The 17,238-nt window shown below is 36.6% G+C and overlaps 1 protein-coding gene across 1 annotated transcript; it reads left to right on the top strand.

The window, feature by feature from the left end:
* Positions 1–1,343: 1,343 nt before the first annotated feature.
* Smp_130360 (hypothetical protein) lies at positions 1,344–1,628 on the top strand (the record flags this gene model as incomplete). Its single annotated transcript, XM_018799835.1, has 1 exon — positions 1,344–1,628. The coding sequence occupies one exon, from the start codon at positions 1,344–1,346 to the stop codon at positions 1,626–1,628; it is 285 nt and encodes a 94-aa protein (XP_018651584.1).
* Positions 1,629–17,238: the final 15,610 nt, after the last annotated feature.

Below are 17,238 nucleotides of genomic sequence, written 5' to 3'. Positions count from 1 at the left end.
ACTAGATTACACATCGTGAACATGTGTTAAATATATTCATTTTTTTTGTCGAAATCTAATTGGATAATTATTTCTAATATTTGATTGGTCAATTTTGTTTGACTCATAAATTATTAACCAATCAAATTCATTTGTATGTTATCTATGCCTAATTGGCAACTAAATCGATAATAGACAGTAAATGAGTGTAAGCATGCTGTATCCTAGTGGCTAGCAATATTGGTAGGCGGCCTATACTCCTCTATGAGGAGTAATAGGCGTAAGTAATTAGGTAAGTAATGCTATATCTTTTAAATTTTACTCAACATGCCAATCTAATGTAAAACACATACTTTCACATATTTTATAGTAATTATTATTATTATTATATTCAACTCTAGTGTTAATTATCACAAGGGGGTTTTGTGGAGATTTCAGTAATTTTAACTAGTTAAGATCATGAGTCAATTGAAGCTAGACCACCATCGAAAACCTGGAATCACTGGACGGCCGTTTCGTCCTACTGTGGAACTCCTCAGTAGCGCGTATCAACAATCCCGCCTCGCGGGATTCGAACCCAGAACCTACTAGTCTCGCGCCAGAGCACTTAACCGATAGACTATTGAGCTGGCCGGCATCCAGTGGTGTTAATGTCCAACCTCAACCAATCCACGAAATTGCGCGACCAACTCTGGCAAGAGGTAGTAGATAGTCGGTTGAAAAGGGGAATAAATCAAAAAGTGGAATTAAGTCTTAGACGGCTAAACAACCCAGCCGAAGAGAATAAGCTAAACTACAAAAAAAGCTAGCAAGAATGTTAACAAAAAGACAAGAGAAGAGAAAAAAGCCATATTCTGGACTAAATGGATGAACTTAACACTATTTCGAGACATGAACAACATCAAGTATATAAGCTGCTCAAAGAAATACTAACTACCATACGGAACCGGTCATATAACAGTTGCAAAACAACAATAATAAACGACGTAGTACTTTTAAAACACTACCAAATTCTGTTCAACCGCTGAACATCTACCCCCCATCTAAAATCCCAGACAACCAAGACAAAATGCTGAACCCCCACTAACCTTGAGAGGACCAAAGCACTCCATTGACCAAATCGAAAATCATAAATCCCTAGGTCACAATGGCATAACTGCAGAGATGATCAAGCTAGGTGGAATAAAGCTAAAACAATGTCACCACAACTAATAAATAATGTATGACAAAACCCAGATGAAGTTGTAACCCTATGGTTAGATGCAGGCGTTATCAGCATCTATAAAAACAAAAGATTACATAGTAATCCCAACAATTATCTAGGTATATTCCTACTTGATACGATAAGAAAAATATTTACTGGGATGGTTTGTGAAAGACTGAAACAATTAACCGAACTAAATCTTCAACCAGCACAACTTAGGTTTCGAAGACATCTATCAACTGTACATGTGATCACAATAATAAGACACATTATACAGTGTGCCTTGAACACCGACCGAGAACTAATGCTGACGTTCATCGATTTTACTAAAGCCTTTAACTCTCTACCAAAGGAATTGGTCCTAGACACAACGCTACTCTTCAGTCTTACCTTTCAAGAAATTCTCAGTTACACAATAGATCAAAAACAACCGGCGTTAAACTAACTGATAACAATAACACAATCTCGACACCGTAGCATATTGAATATTCTGATGACCTATGTCTCATCACAACGACGGCTGATGAAACAGCCGAAATCCTCAATTCTTTCTAAAATCATCTAACTAAACTTGGAATGGGAATTTCTTACAACAAAATCAAAGTCAATGGTGATCAATAAACAAAGTAACGATCTTGGAATAAGCATTGACAACCACAAACTTGAGAAAGTAACAAAATTCAACTAACTTTGATCAATTATAAGAAACGATGGAACACTTGACGACGCAATCAAAACAAACATTGGTAAAGAAAAACAACATTATCAGGATACGGTTGTGGAGATTGATGAGTTTTAATTGAGATCATCAACCGATCAATGAACATTTTTGAGGAGTCCCATTCTAGAATAAAACGGCTATCCAATGCTTCCAGGTTTTAAATAATGGTCTAAAATTGATCAGTTCATGATCTCAATTAAAAAAAAACAAACATTAACTTAAATCCAACCGATACTGCTTTCGGCAAACAGCCTACGAATAAACATTAAGTTGGTGTATTCTTCGATAATCCTCATCTTAACTTACGGGCTTGAGTCCATAGTCCTAAGAAAAAAAGACTGGACTAGATTAGTTTATTTATTTATTTATTTATTTATTTAAACACATAAATATTGGTACAAGGAAGCATCAGATACATATGCGCCACACAAATCTCATTCGATTTGTGTGAGGGCTGTGATACTGCCCAGGTGCCCAGACTGAAGCAGGTGGTTTTCTTAAGGGGCCACACCCGGAGCCTTTGACCTGAATATCTGATCCACAAGGCAGTGGAGCATCGTGAGGAGATGCAGTCCAATGGTAGCCGGTGACAAATAATTGGTTCATACACCGTACATCCTATCAGGATCTTGGAGCCTATATGACGTATTGGTTTGGAATGAAGATTTTCCAACTCCCCTAGATGAATCCTCAATATCCACCAACATGGTTAAAGAGTCGGACATTCGGTTTTCGTCCTCTCAATTTCGTAAACAACACCCGTGGTGCGAGAATGCAATGAGTATGACTATCCTGTCAGTGTTATATACGTGTGGTCAAGTGAGAGCGTTTGGAGATAGATGGCTGACTCTCCCCACCCATGACCGTAACAGGACATTTGGCGGCAGGGACTCAAATCTATGACTTGAACCTTCTAATTTCAGTAAGCCTAAAGTCAGGACATATCCCTATAAAACATAATAATGATGAAAGCCTTTAAATTGTATCAATCAGACAAGGACAAAAGTTTTTTTTCAAATGTAAATCATCAAAGTTCCTTAAATCAAAGATCAAACATTCAAATCAACAATCTTGTAACATACTACATACTAAAATGTAATTCATATAATTTTAATGATAAACAACTTAACATTCAGGAACTAACGATTTTGAACTAGGTCATCTAAGGTTATATGTGTGCATAAAGAGTGAGTTTAGTGCATTTATGTACAGTGCAAATGTAAATATTACAAAAATTATATCTACCCTAATGAATGTACGTAACTAACATAAACTGTAACTGATTAAATAAGTTTAGTTGTTAGAATATATATGATAAGGTCAATCATTGAATATTATAATTCTCAACTTAACTGATAAACATTTCATTATATCTCCTTTTTTGTTATATCATGTCCAGTACTGTCTGTTTCAGAGATGTGCCTTATACTTGGTTCAAATCCTATTATCCCTGAAACAGAACGTGCAAACAATGAATTTTCATAGTTGAAATCATGAGTTGATTAAAGCTAGACCACTATGGAAAACCTGGAAGCACTGGATGACCGTTTCGTCCTATTGTGGGACTCCTCAGTGGCAGCGCGCATCCACGATCCCACCTCGCGTGATTCGAACCCAGGACCTACCACGATAAGTGCTCTGGCGCGGGACTGGTAGGTCCTGGGTTCGAATCTCGCTCTCGAGAGCGGGATCGTGGGTGCGCACTGCTGAGGAGTCCCATAATAGGATGAAACGGCCGTCCAGTGCTTCCAGGTTTTCGATGGTGGTCTAGCTTCAATTGACTCATGATTTCAACTTTGAAATATACTGAAATCTCCACAAATCCCCTTCTGATTATAATCATATGCTCACTAGTGACTGACTTCAAGATACATGTCCTGGAGTTCTAGTGGGAAGCAGTGACCAGTGGAGTTCTACCAGGTCTGTTGTAGAGATATCATCTCACTGAAGACAATTGGTGAACGGTCGCTCAAAATCGTGGATTGGTTGAAGTTAGACATTAACACCGTTGGATGCCAGCTCAGTGGTCTATCGGTTAAGGGCTTCGGCTCGAGACTGGTAGGTCCTGGGTTTGAATCTCGCGAGGTGGGATCGTGGATGTGCACTGCCATTGAGGAGTCCCACAAAAGGACGAAACGGCCGTCCAGTGCTTCCAGGTTTTTTCATAGTGCTCTAGCATCAATCGACTCATGATTTCAACTATGAAAATACTGAAATCTCCATAAAACCCCTTCTGATTACAAACAATGAATTATCCAGTTCACAGAAACACAATATTTTGTTAAACATCCATAAAATTGCTACAGCAACCGTTCATGAAGAAACAGAGAACAAATAATCCAGCAATACACTGAATGCAGTTGAACCGTTTGGAGTTCATCATCCTACAACAGAAATTTCTGAAGAATCTAATTGTCCAGATTCTCATGTTTTACCAGAAAATATGTCACATGTAACAAATGATAATCAAGAACTTAGTGCAGTTTTGATGGACGCTGATTATCATAGTAACTCACTATTTACTAGTGGTTTTTCCAATAAATGTGATGGTAATATTTCAGAAGAACCAAACTCTGACCTCATATCAATGTCGATCCTCACCATCCAGTCAGTTTAAGCAGATTTTCTATTGAATCCAGGAGAAATGTTATAAACAGAGTCACATTAAATGTAACTAGGGGATATGAGGATCCAACGCTTTTTCTTGGAGGAGGATAAATTCGGGAAATTTAAAGTCCGGATATCAACTCCGGATCTTTCAAAAAGGGGAGGTGTTATATCCCGTGGAGATTTATGAATGGTAACTTTGAAAACTATTTATGGACCAATATGATATGTATATTTCCTACTGTATAATTGTTAGGTAACTTAAATATTAATATATTCAGAAAGGGCTTTTGTGGAGATTTCAGTATTTCCATATTTGAAATCATAAGTCAATTGAAGCAAGACCACTATAGAAAACCTGGAAGCACTGGACGGCCATTTCATCCTATTGTGGGACTCCTCAGTGTCAGTGTGCATCCACGATCCGGCCTCGTGAGATTCGAACCCAGGACCAATCAGTCTCGTGCCCAGTATGTTTGAAATATAATTTTTCATATTGCAGAGGCTGTTATTGGTGTTCTGACTTAACTGGCTAGGCTAGACGGATAGCATGACCGACAAGTGCTCTAGACTGGGTGTCATTGGTCCAATCGCTAAATTCACTGTTCTCTAATGGACAAGCACACTCGATATAACACTTTTTAATAAATTTGTAAAATTCTTATTCAACATGAAACCTAATTTGACAATAAATTTGATGTAGAACACAATGAACCTATCAGATGATATACGCCTGGTCATGTGAGAGCATTTGGAGATGGAGAGTCGACTTTCCCCACCCTCGACTGTACCAAGGCACTCGGGGACAGGGACTCGAATCTATGACTTGGACCTTCTAATTTCAGCAAGCCAAAAGTCAGAACATATCCCCATTAAAACATAAGATGAGAATAACCAATCAAAGAAACGAAAAAGGTTATGACAACTCTTCTACAATTAATTTCGATTATGGTTAAATCTTGTTAAGCACCTTTATTAACTTACTTAACAGACAATGTTATTCGAACAGTAACAATTTGTCTATTCCTTTGTACTGTTATCACCACTAACTTGTCTGTATAAACGTGTAGGCTTGATCACATGACAGCCTACTCACATATCTTTCTAGCAAAAATGTTGATAGCTTAAGTATCACTCTATGATTCACTGGCTTCCACAGGTATATATGTATTCGAATCCTATTATTAACCTTCGTCTTGCCTATCTACGCGTCATTCGATTTGATTATAAATATGCCTTTGTATTCGCTCACATACACATATTCGCCTCTCTACTTCAAATTCGTTCGATATACTTATAGCTTTGAGATCTGTGCTATCCGCTAATAAAATGTAGTTGACTCTTCTTATTACCTTTTGATTCCAAACACTGTTGGAATTTATACAATAACGGATATCAAAGTGATTGATTAACGAAGCTAAGCCACTACAATGTCAATGAGGAAATATGAATAGAGAAAATGTTATCATGGTTATCATTATAGTTGAAAGCATCAGTCAATTGAAGCTAGACAACCAAGAAAAACCTGGAAGCACTGGACGGTCGTTTCGTGGTCTAGATTCAATTGACTCATGCTTTCAACTATGAAAATACTAAATCTCCAGAAAAAACCTCTTCTGGTTATCATTATACTAAAAACTATCATTTATGATCAGAAAAATAGATAGTTTATGGTCCGCTAACTAAACCAATCATAAGAAGTCGGTTATCATTTTCAAACTACCTTTGAAGCTGTCATGATGAATTCTCCAAGAAAATAAGTCATGTATTTGAGTATTTGTATCCTGAACAGATTGTCTCCCTAACGTATGTATCAACAACATAGAGATATGAAATTTCTAATATGGCTACTATTCTAAGTGGTTTGACATCTCGTGAATTAGGTTTTACTATCATACTTCGAGATACCTAGTAGTAGTAGTAGTAGTAGTAGTAGTAGTAGTAGTAGTAGTAGTAGTATTAGTAGTAGTAGTAGTGGTTCAAACACTACCTTCAATCGTAGTCGATCAAATAGTATGAACCCCCATTCACCTACTTTCGTTTGGATACATTCAAGTAGTATACGATAGGCCTCGATCAAAAATGATCTGGAACTAAAGATCATGCAAGTAAAACCTATATCTATCAATTGAGTTACTTTCTTAAGAAACATTGTATTGAATATGGTCATGAACTATAGTTTATTATCTATCAATCGATTATATTGACTAAAGTAGGGGGATCGTATTAAAGTTCAAGCCTATAAACAATGAAAGCACATTGACTTAGAACGTCGTTTAGAATAATGTCTTCAATTTATTGATCAGTAAATGAATGATTACATAACATGCTAATAGTTTTCACATATATCGATTTTGAATATATTCTATGTTTATGTAATCGTTGTAAAAAAATCAATGATTGTTCAATTCCTCAAAGAGTATTCCAGTGAACAATTAATATCTGACATTAACTTATCGGCTAAGTTAATATGTGCAGACATGTCGCGCTAATTTATCACCTTCACCCAAATCACATTGTATTGATGTATTCCTACCAGTTTCTAGAGCACATGCACCTTATAGAGGTTGTATTTCTCTGTGTCAGACTGACGCGTCTTAGTTTGGAATTTCTTGTGGCTAGCTCACGGATGTGCACTACCATTGTGGACGTCCCACAATAGGACGAAACGGCCTTCCAGTGCTTCGAGGTTTTCCCCTGATGGTTTAGCTTCAATTGACTCATGATTTCAATTATAAAATAAATAATATATTTGTAAAATCACAATGAGATATAAATAAAATTTTCTGATGTTTCGTGACTCAGTGTAAGCCACTTCTTCAGGGAATAAATAACCAAATTAAAATTAACCGAAGTTTAAATGGTACAAAGGAACAACACGAATGTTAGGTGCGATCAATCAAGAAACTGGTCTGAATAAATCAATGTCATGTCATTTCGGTCAAGGTGATTCATAAGTGCGACATGTATGTAAATTTGTGTGTATGTATATGTGTGCATTGTCAAAGATGAAAATGGTGTGACTTTTATGGTAAGAAAGGATAGAGTTCGATATGTAAGATAATAGTGTGAATTGTAAATGGTATCAGACTAGGTGACTAGGATAGATAGTCCAAGTAGAATGTATGGTGAGGCCTTCTTTTTTATTGAGAGCAGTAGGATTAAGCATTAAATGGAAAGCTTCAGCTACTATTCTTTCTTTGTAGTTGGAAAAACCTTTTAGTAATAATTATCAGAAGAGGTTTTGTGGAGATTTAGTATTTTCATAGTTGAAATCATGAGTCAATTGAAGCTAGACCATCAGGGAAAACCTCGAAGCACTGGAAGGTCGTTTCGTCCTATTATGGGACTCCTCAGCAGTGCGCATCCACTATCTCGCCTCGAGAGATTCGAATCCAGGACCTACCAGTCTCGCACCAGAGCACTTAACTGATAGACCACTGAGCCGGTTGGCATCCAATGGTGTTAATGTCTAACTTCAACCAATCCACGATTTTGATCAACCGTTCACTAATTGTCTTCAATGAGTTGATATCTCACAACAGACGTAATTTGAACTCCACTGGTCACTGTTTCTCACCAGAACTCCAGGATTTACCTCTCGAAGTCAGTCACTAGTAAGCATATTTTTGAAATGATTGTTGAAAATGGCGTGAACTGGTATCACCGATTTAATTTGAAGTCAATCCAGTTCTACAGGATTATTAGGAGGTTTCTTTGTGTACTTAATATGTTCTTTAGCACGAGTCAAGATGACTCTCCAATGAAGAAGGCATCACAATCGACACAACGTAATATGTAGACGTAGTTCTGTGTAGACATGAATGCGATTTTTTCATTTAATCGAACTAAAGTATTTCGAAGTGTGTTCGTTGTTTTGTAATATACTTTAATTCTGTATTGTTTTAAGATTCTTTGGAGTTCTTCTATTGTTCCATGAAAGTACGATAAAACTGCACTACCAATCCATGGTATTTCATTCGAATTATTATTATTACGTACTGAACTATCTTGTTTTAATCTACTTCTAATAGTCTTCATAGGAAAATTAATAAATTGTAAGATTCTAGAGTAGAGATCATCAGTCGATTGAAGCTAGACCACCATGAAAAACTTGGAAGCACTGGACAGCCGTTTCGTCCTATTGTGGGACTCATCAGTGGCAGTGCGCATCCACGATCCCGAGATTGCGGGATGGTGATCTAGCTTCAATTGACTCATGATTTCAAATATTCATCAACAAGTAATTTGAATCCTTTTTTTCTTTATTCAACCTGTTTTCTTTCACATGAATCGTTATTTTGACTGAAATCAATATGAGTTATGTTTAGCATTACAATTATGTCCTTAATGATTCTCATGTATCCAATTTAGAAACAATTTTTCAACCTTCAATTTGAACTTTTTTTTCTTACTTCACATAGAAACAATAACACCATCTAATATCATTCATACATAACTCATTCTCACACATACACACACACACACAATTCATCCAGTCTTCGTTTATTTCACATCGTTGAACTTTCCACTTGATTCTTGTTTCACTTACTCATATTATCCTGTTAACAAGAATGCAACATCCAATTATGACTGATTTAAAGTAGTATAGATTTTCACAATTGATTGATCACTGGATGGTGATCAATTTCATGCGTGTTAAGTCCTTCTTAGTGCTGATTGAATGCTATCGATGAAGTTGCAATTTGGCCACTAATCTAGGTGGCCCGGCACTGCGTGCACTATGTTGAGATAAGATGGTGGTTGAAGGTGATCAACAGGAAACCCTGTACCAGGGCTTCGTGCTACTTGGAACTCGTCAGCAAGGTGTACCTGTAATCTTGTGCATAGCATTCGATCAGCACTAAGATGGACTTGATACGCATGACATTGATCACCACCCAGTGATCAATCAATTGTGATTACAACTCAGTCGGACAGGAGGTCGATCGCAGCGCGAATAGCTCAATGGTAACATCTCTGACTGTGAAGCTGAGTGACTCGGGATCGAATCCGTCAGGGAACACTAGTTGCCTCAAGATTACAGGTACACCTTGCTGACGAGTGTCAAGTAGCACGAAACCCGGGTCTAGGGTTTCCTGTTGACCACCTCAAACCACCATCTTGTGTCTTAACATAGATTTTGATATGATTGTTGAAAAAACACTATATATTTCATTGATGAGGGGTTAAGTTCAGTGCTTTCTTCCAATCTACTCTTACGCCATAAATCATTGCACGTCGTGGGAGTTTGTGGTTGGGCATACGTAACACGTGTCCCAGCCATCTCAACTGATGAACATTAACTACTTCATCAATCGATTCGCCATCCTTACCTAGCACCCGGGAAACGGATGCTTGTACTATCTGGCTCCTTATAACAGAATATATTGTCCAATAGTTCATGGATAATTCTCAGATCTGATCACAGAAAACAAATAACTTCTGAGGATATAATATAGCAAGACTAAACAAATGGGATATTCAACGATTATATTTCAGGCAAATAAACCAAGCAATCAAACTTGAAAGAAGTGTGTGGAACTTCAACAATGAAAGAAAATATACATATCATTCTCAAACATTTCTGATGTACACAAATGAAACTGGAAATGTACGGTTGTTAAAACTCATTCAGTAAGGCTACTGATAGGGTTACAATAAAGTCATGATTCATAATAATCGCTAGAAAACATCCTTCTGCATTCCGAAATGTTTTGTGATGGTCGTTATTCGATATTATCCTTAAACTTCGTAAATTGTTCGTCCTGATAACCGCTACTAGATAACGCTCCAACGGTGTATAAATTAGAATTCAAATACAAAGTGTTTATTACGTTTTTTTATTGCACCAGGCACATACATCCAAAATTACAGGCACGTTAAGCAAGCATGAAGGAGTAGTACCGAAAAGCAAACAAGCCAGCGAGTGATCGAGTTAATGAACGAGCCAATGAACAGGATTAAGATGTACACATATATACAAATGGAAATGAATGAATCAATTAAGCGACTAGTAGTAAGACTAACAGAATGAGTATATGCGTAGTCAGTAAACAATGCTCAAGTATACATAGTCATACAAGTGAAACAATAACAAAGGTACAATAGTATAGATAGATTGTTATTGTATGAATGACTCTGTCCGTTAAAACAAGTTAACAAAAACGGTTCTACCAAATTAAATGTGAACAAACTCAATTGTACGTGGGCTGCTATACTTTGTTAATACACTCTAATCATATGTATAGGTGTTTTACAGGTAGGTAAAAGCTATGACTTGTAGACTAATCAATTTATATTGATATTATACCACAGAATTATTACTTATATCTGTTATCTCTCGTGGAGCATGAGCTGCCAATCAAGATTCTCCTACCCACTTTGTCCTATGTAGTCCGTCCCAGTTACTTTCAAGTGGTACTCATTTTTTTTGTCTTCTCCAAATTACCGCTCCCGTTTGTTTTTTGATCCACCCCTCTTCCTTCTGCCTTGAGGATTCCAAGTTAGGGGTTGCCTCGTGATTCAATTTGATCTCCGTAATGTGTATCCTATCTAACTCCAACATCTTTTCCTAATTACCTCTTCAGCTAGAAGCTTGTATTTACAGATTACTTGTAAAATAATGTTTTATCACCATAATGGTTAAACGTTTTTTGTCAGAATTAGACTGCTGTACAGAAGTTTCTTACACTTCCCCAACTGTGAAATTTTCCCTTTTTTAATTTGAAACTGATTGATATGATCTGGAGGACCCTTAAAAATACAGGGAGCACTAGTTAACTGTCATTCCATCAATCCTCAGCCCTCTCAACGTTTTATAAACATGTAACTAGGCCTTCAATAATCGTATTGATCACAATAACTCTCGTTAATTTATTGGATGACTATTAAGAGCAAATTAGCACTAGACGTACTTTTTTTCTTCTTTGATACTCATTAGCAATGATAAATCATGAACTTCAGTCGAGATTGAACCCAGGAACTTTGGAACTTGCGGTGAGCATGGTACGACTGAGTTACTACGAAATTATACGTCGAACAGAATCTGTGAAATTCAAATTATTAATCATTCTATTCAAATGAGTGTTTTCTTCATTAAAAACAAATGAAAACTTGTATTTGAATTTTTAACATAAATAGTCGGTCTACTTAAATAAGTAGATTATTTGTGTTCGTAGAAATTTGTTAAGACCTCTTCAAACCGATCCAGACAAAATGATTATTACACGCACCGATTACATGTATCGAGCCGATAGAAACTGAGTTCGTGGATTGGTTGAAGTTAGACATTAACACCATTGGATACCGGTTCAGTGGTCTATCGGGTAAATGCTCTGGCGCGAGACTGGTATGTCCTGGGTTTGAATCACGCGAGGTGGGATCGTGGATGCGCACTGCCACTGAGGATTCTCACAATAGGACGAAACGGCCGTCCAGTGCTTTCAGGTTTTCCATGGTGGTCTAGCTTCAATTGTATCATGATTTCAACTATGAGAAACTGAGTTAAATTTCTTCTGTAATATTCAAACTATGGATAATGTTTTATACGAATAATAGTCAAGATTAGAACGAATAGCTTGACAACATGTCTGGACTTCTTCAGGGTAATAGTCATATACGATGTATAGTTGAAATCATGAGCCAACTGAAGGTAGACCACCATGGAAAACCTGAGAATCCACGATCCCACCTCGCGTGATTCAAACCCAGGACATACCAGTCTCGCGCCAGAGCATTTACCCGATAGACCACTGAACCGGTATCCAATGGTGTTAATGTCTAACTTCAACCAATCCACGAACTCAGTTTCTATCGGCTCGATACATGTAATCGGTGCGTGTAATAATCATTTTGTCTGGATCGGTTTGAAAAGGTCTTAACAAATTTCTACGAACACAAATAATCTACTTATTTAAGTAGACCGACTATTTATGTTAAAAATTCAAATACAAGTTTTCATTTGTTTTTAATGAAGAAAACACTCATTTGAATAGAATGATTAATAATTTGAATTTCACAGATTCTGTTCGACGTATAATTTCGTAGTAACTCAGTCGTACCATGCTCACCGCAAGTTCCAAAGTTCCTGGGTTCAATCTCGACTGAAGTTCATGATTTATCATTGCTAATGAGTATCAAAGAAGAAAAAAAGTACGTCTAGTGCTAATTTGCTCTTAATAGTCATCCAATAAATTAACGAGAGTTATTGTGATCAATACGATTATTGAAGGCCTAGTTACATGTTTATAAAACGTTGAGAGGGCTGAGGATTGATGGAATGACAGTTAACTAGTGCTCCCTGTATTTTTAAGGGTCCTCCAGATCATATCAATCAGTTTCAAATTAAAAAAGGGAAAATTTCACAGTTGGGGAAGTGTAAGAAACTTCTGTACAGCAGTCTAATTCTGACAAAAAACGTTTAACCATTATGGTGATAAAACATTATTTTACAAGTAATCTGTAAATACAAGCTTCTAGCTGAAGAGGTAATTAGGAAAAGATGTTGGAGTTAGATAGGATACACATTACGGAGATCAAATTGAATCACGAGGCAACCCCTAACTTGGAATCCTCAAGGCAGAAGGAAGAGGGGTGGATCAAAAAACAAACGGGAGCGGTAATTTGGAGAAGACAAAAAAAATGAGTACCACTTGAAAGTAACTGGGACGGACTACATAGGACAAAGTGGGTAGGAGAATCTTGATTGGCAGCTCATGCTCCACGAGAGATAACAGATATAAGTAATAATTCTGTGGTATAATATCAATATAAATTGATTAGTCTACAAGTCATAGCTTTTACCTACCTGTAAAACACCTATACATATGATTAGAGTGTATTAACAAAGTATAGCAGCCCACGTACAATTGAGTTTGTTCACATTTAATTTGGTAGAACCGTTTTTGTTAACTTGTTTTAACGGACAGAGTCATTCATACAATAACAATCTATCTATACTATTGTACCTTTGTTATTGTTTCACTTGTATGACTATGTATACTTGAGCATTGTTTACTGCCTACGCATATACTCATTCTGTTAGTCTTACTACTAGTCGCTTAATTGATTCATTCATTTCCATTTGTATATATGTGTACATCTTAATCCTGTTCATTGGCTCGTTCATTAACTCGATCACTCGCTGGCTTGTTTGCTTTTCGGTACTACTCCTTCATGCTTGCTTAACGTGCCTGTAATTTTGGATGTATGTGCCTGGTGCAATAAAAAAACGTAATAAACACTTTGTATTTGAATTCTAATTTATACACCGTTGGAGCGTTATCTAGTAGCGGTTATCAGGACGAACAATTTACGAAGTTTAAGGATAATATCGAATAACGACCATCACAAAACATTTCGGAATGCAGAAGGATGTTTTCTAGCGATTATTATGAATCATGACTTTATTGTAACCCTATCAGTAGCCTTACTGAATGAGTTTTAACAACCATATTGTATATACACGCATGAGTTGTGTGCTTGTTCGTCCGTACTTTTGACTGTTTGTGGAATATACATTTCCATCGGTTGAATCTGAACTTTTCCCTCTAGTCAGGATGGCTGGGGTGCAGTGGAATAGCTTAGCTTGTCCTGTTATTATGTTGCTGACTTTATCATGTTCTCGGTTCCTAGGTGATATCGTAATCCCTCCAACATAGCAATAGGTAATATCAAAGTCCGACAATATGTGCCTTGGTATCATGGAAATAGTGATCTAATAAGAATTTTTATCTTGAAATATCAACTAGTATTTTGGTCATGTTTAGATATCTTGCTGTCCACTACTTATCAAATGACTTGACGTCAGAAATGAGGGAAGAAAACAGAGACGTGGTTATTTATGGTATGATACCGTAGAATAAAGATTGACTTTACTGCGCCATCAGCTGACCTACCATGAGCCTTAGAAATTGGGTAGCTCAACTGTTATGTCCTTAACTATACGACGCATACACCAGTACGAGCAATCCATAAATAGATGCCAACAGTTACCATTCATTATTCTCACCGGGATATAACATCAACCGTTCCAGACATTATCAAATAATACACACCATAGTGACCAGTGATGATTTCGTTTTAGTTTTAAATGACACTTTCCATACAATGTAAAACATCTTTGAAATGGAACAAAATCTATGTTGACAATGCTATGTAGTATAAACTGATCTTCTATTGATTTGCTTGGTCTACTGTTTTAAATGGATTATCAAATAAAGTTTCGTGGACTAAGTATCGGTACACGATTGTTGGTTAAGGACTGAAGGTATGACTGTAATGTAAACGTTTTGCCTTTCGGATATGTTTAGCTAATTTATTTCGTTAAGCCTTAGTTAGTCGGAATGTATACGTAGATAATAAAGCATATATTTGACCCTTGCAATTTCATATAATCCCATTTAGCTGGACAACTTACAAGCACACTTCCTGCTTCCTAATTAAATACGAAAAATATGTGACAAACTATGTGAATCGGCTGTTGAATAGTTTGATGTCTGAAGAATAAACAATGAAGGTTTACCGAGTTGACTGGATGCATAAACATAATTGGATCATATAACTGGATTTTAGAAACATAATACATATTTACGGCAAAGAATTCAAAAAAACTTTTGCTAGTAAGGCCTTCTGTTGACACATGGATTTCAAGTGGTTCCCTGATGTTGAAGCCATGTTTTATTAGGATTGAATCCCTAAGTGATAAAAGTCGAATCTATTACAGGTCAAGTAAGAATTGAGATGAAAACAAAGTTAGTAACGAACAATATAACTTGCGGTGCAGTTCTGTATAGATGGATACCGATACATTCTACACTTTGGTTTATTTTTCGTAGTAAATCTAAAAAGAAAACTGAATGACCTTTTTCACCCAAAAGTGTGACTGCACTATCCAAGGGGCATCTGCTTGAATCCGGTAAAAAAAATATCATTCTCAAGAATACTTTTTAATTTCCTGTACTGTCTACAACGTAACTTGGAAATATTTATAATAGGCATTAGAAGTATACGAAGCAAGAGTAGTTCACTATTTACAGACCCAAGTCTTTATTTCCTTATAAAGATGTAAGAAAGTAAGGTACTTATTATTGATATTGATTTTACATGGTAAATGCTTTATGACTATATTTTGTTTTAATCACCAATATGACTTTGTTAATCAATTTGAAACACCTACTTTTGATGTTACCACTTTTCAAACGACATAATTGGGTATAGTTCAAACAGAAACATTGAAGTTGATAGTCCTCTATCAAGTCATTAAAAATAACAATTATGGTTGTTAGCCATAACTTAACGACAAGACGTTCAACTTTCAAGCCCCCAAATGCCCTGGTAAGGCCGAGAGTGGGGAGAGTCCGCTCTCCCTTTCCAAATGCTCTCACATGACCAAGCGTATAAAGCCTCTGCCAGGAAAGTCCTACTCACTGCCTTCTCGCACCACGGGTGTTGTTTACGGAAGTGAGACGACGAAAAGCGAATGTCCGACGCTTTAACCGGGTTGGTGGAGACGGATAGTCCACCTAGGGGAGTTGGCAAACCCTCATTCCAAACCAATGATGCACATGGGCTTCAGTATCCTGAGGAAACAAATGGCGTATGAATCAATCGTTGGTCATCGGCTACCATGGGACTGCATCTCCCCACGTTGCCCCACTGCCTTGTGGGTTAGGCCTTTATGTCAAAGGCTCGGAGTGTGGCCCCCTAAGAAAACCACCTGCTTCAGTTTGGGCACCTGGGCAGTATCACAGCTCACACCAATCAAATGAGATTTTTGTGGCGCATATATATCTGGTGCCCCTTTGTACCAATATTTATGTGTTTAAATAAATATCCGGCTGAAATACTAATGTTAAGTTATAATAACTCATAAAAGCGCAACCCAACATTCCATATCATAACAGGGTATTACAAAAATATCACCGATTCGCATGACCAATACATGAACCTTTAAAAGATGAAGAGAAGATACAAGAGTAAATACAGGTGTAGTTACATAAACAAGTAGCTAACCGACTGATTGACTGGGAATTTTTTCCAAATGGTCGTTTTTATAAACAGAAAGATCAGATTGAATGAAAAAAGAATACTGTTATGACTTTACAAAATAAACAAATGACATATGCTGATACGTTATTGATTTTTATGTCCGCCTTTTTATCATGTGATTTATCCACTAATCGAAATACGACTTATCCAATCTTAGCATTGTGCCAAATCAATGACGTTCGACCGTTATGAGCAGTCTAGCGTCTTTATTGGTCCTTTATCCGCCTAGCCCTTCCAATTGAGTCCAGAACACCAATTACAGCTTCTGTTATGCGAGTCATTCATTTCAAGCATGTTTGGTTTATATACCAGAGAGACAGATCACATCACACCATAAAATAGAAAATAATATTTGTACAAGATCAAGCCAAATGTGGCTGTGAACATGGGAGACAATAATCAATAAACTGAATATACTTTAGGGACAGTAAATCGTACAGTAATAATTTATAGGTCAAAATGAAGCTTTAATAAGATGAATATAGATATACACAATCTAATCACTCAGTAGTTAAACCATAAGAATATAATATATAGAATAACAGTTCATTCATAGGTCCCAGGAGAGTTATCCATACTTAAGTCTTCACTAGGGTATAACAAATACTATACAAAGAAGATATTAGAGATAAACATCAGAATACATAGAAAGAAAAGATCATCAAAGATCAAACAA

This window comes from Schistosoma mansoni, chromosome 3, assembly GCF_000237925.1.
Source record: "Schistosoma mansoni strain Puerto Rico chromosome 3, complete genome".
Taxonomy (NCBI): Eukaryota; Metazoa; Platyhelminthes; class Trematoda; order Strigeidida; family Schistosomatidae; genus Schistosoma; species Schistosoma mansoni.
Note: the sequence above shows the minus strand (reverse complement) of the source record. Positions and strands in the feature narration are given on the sequence as shown.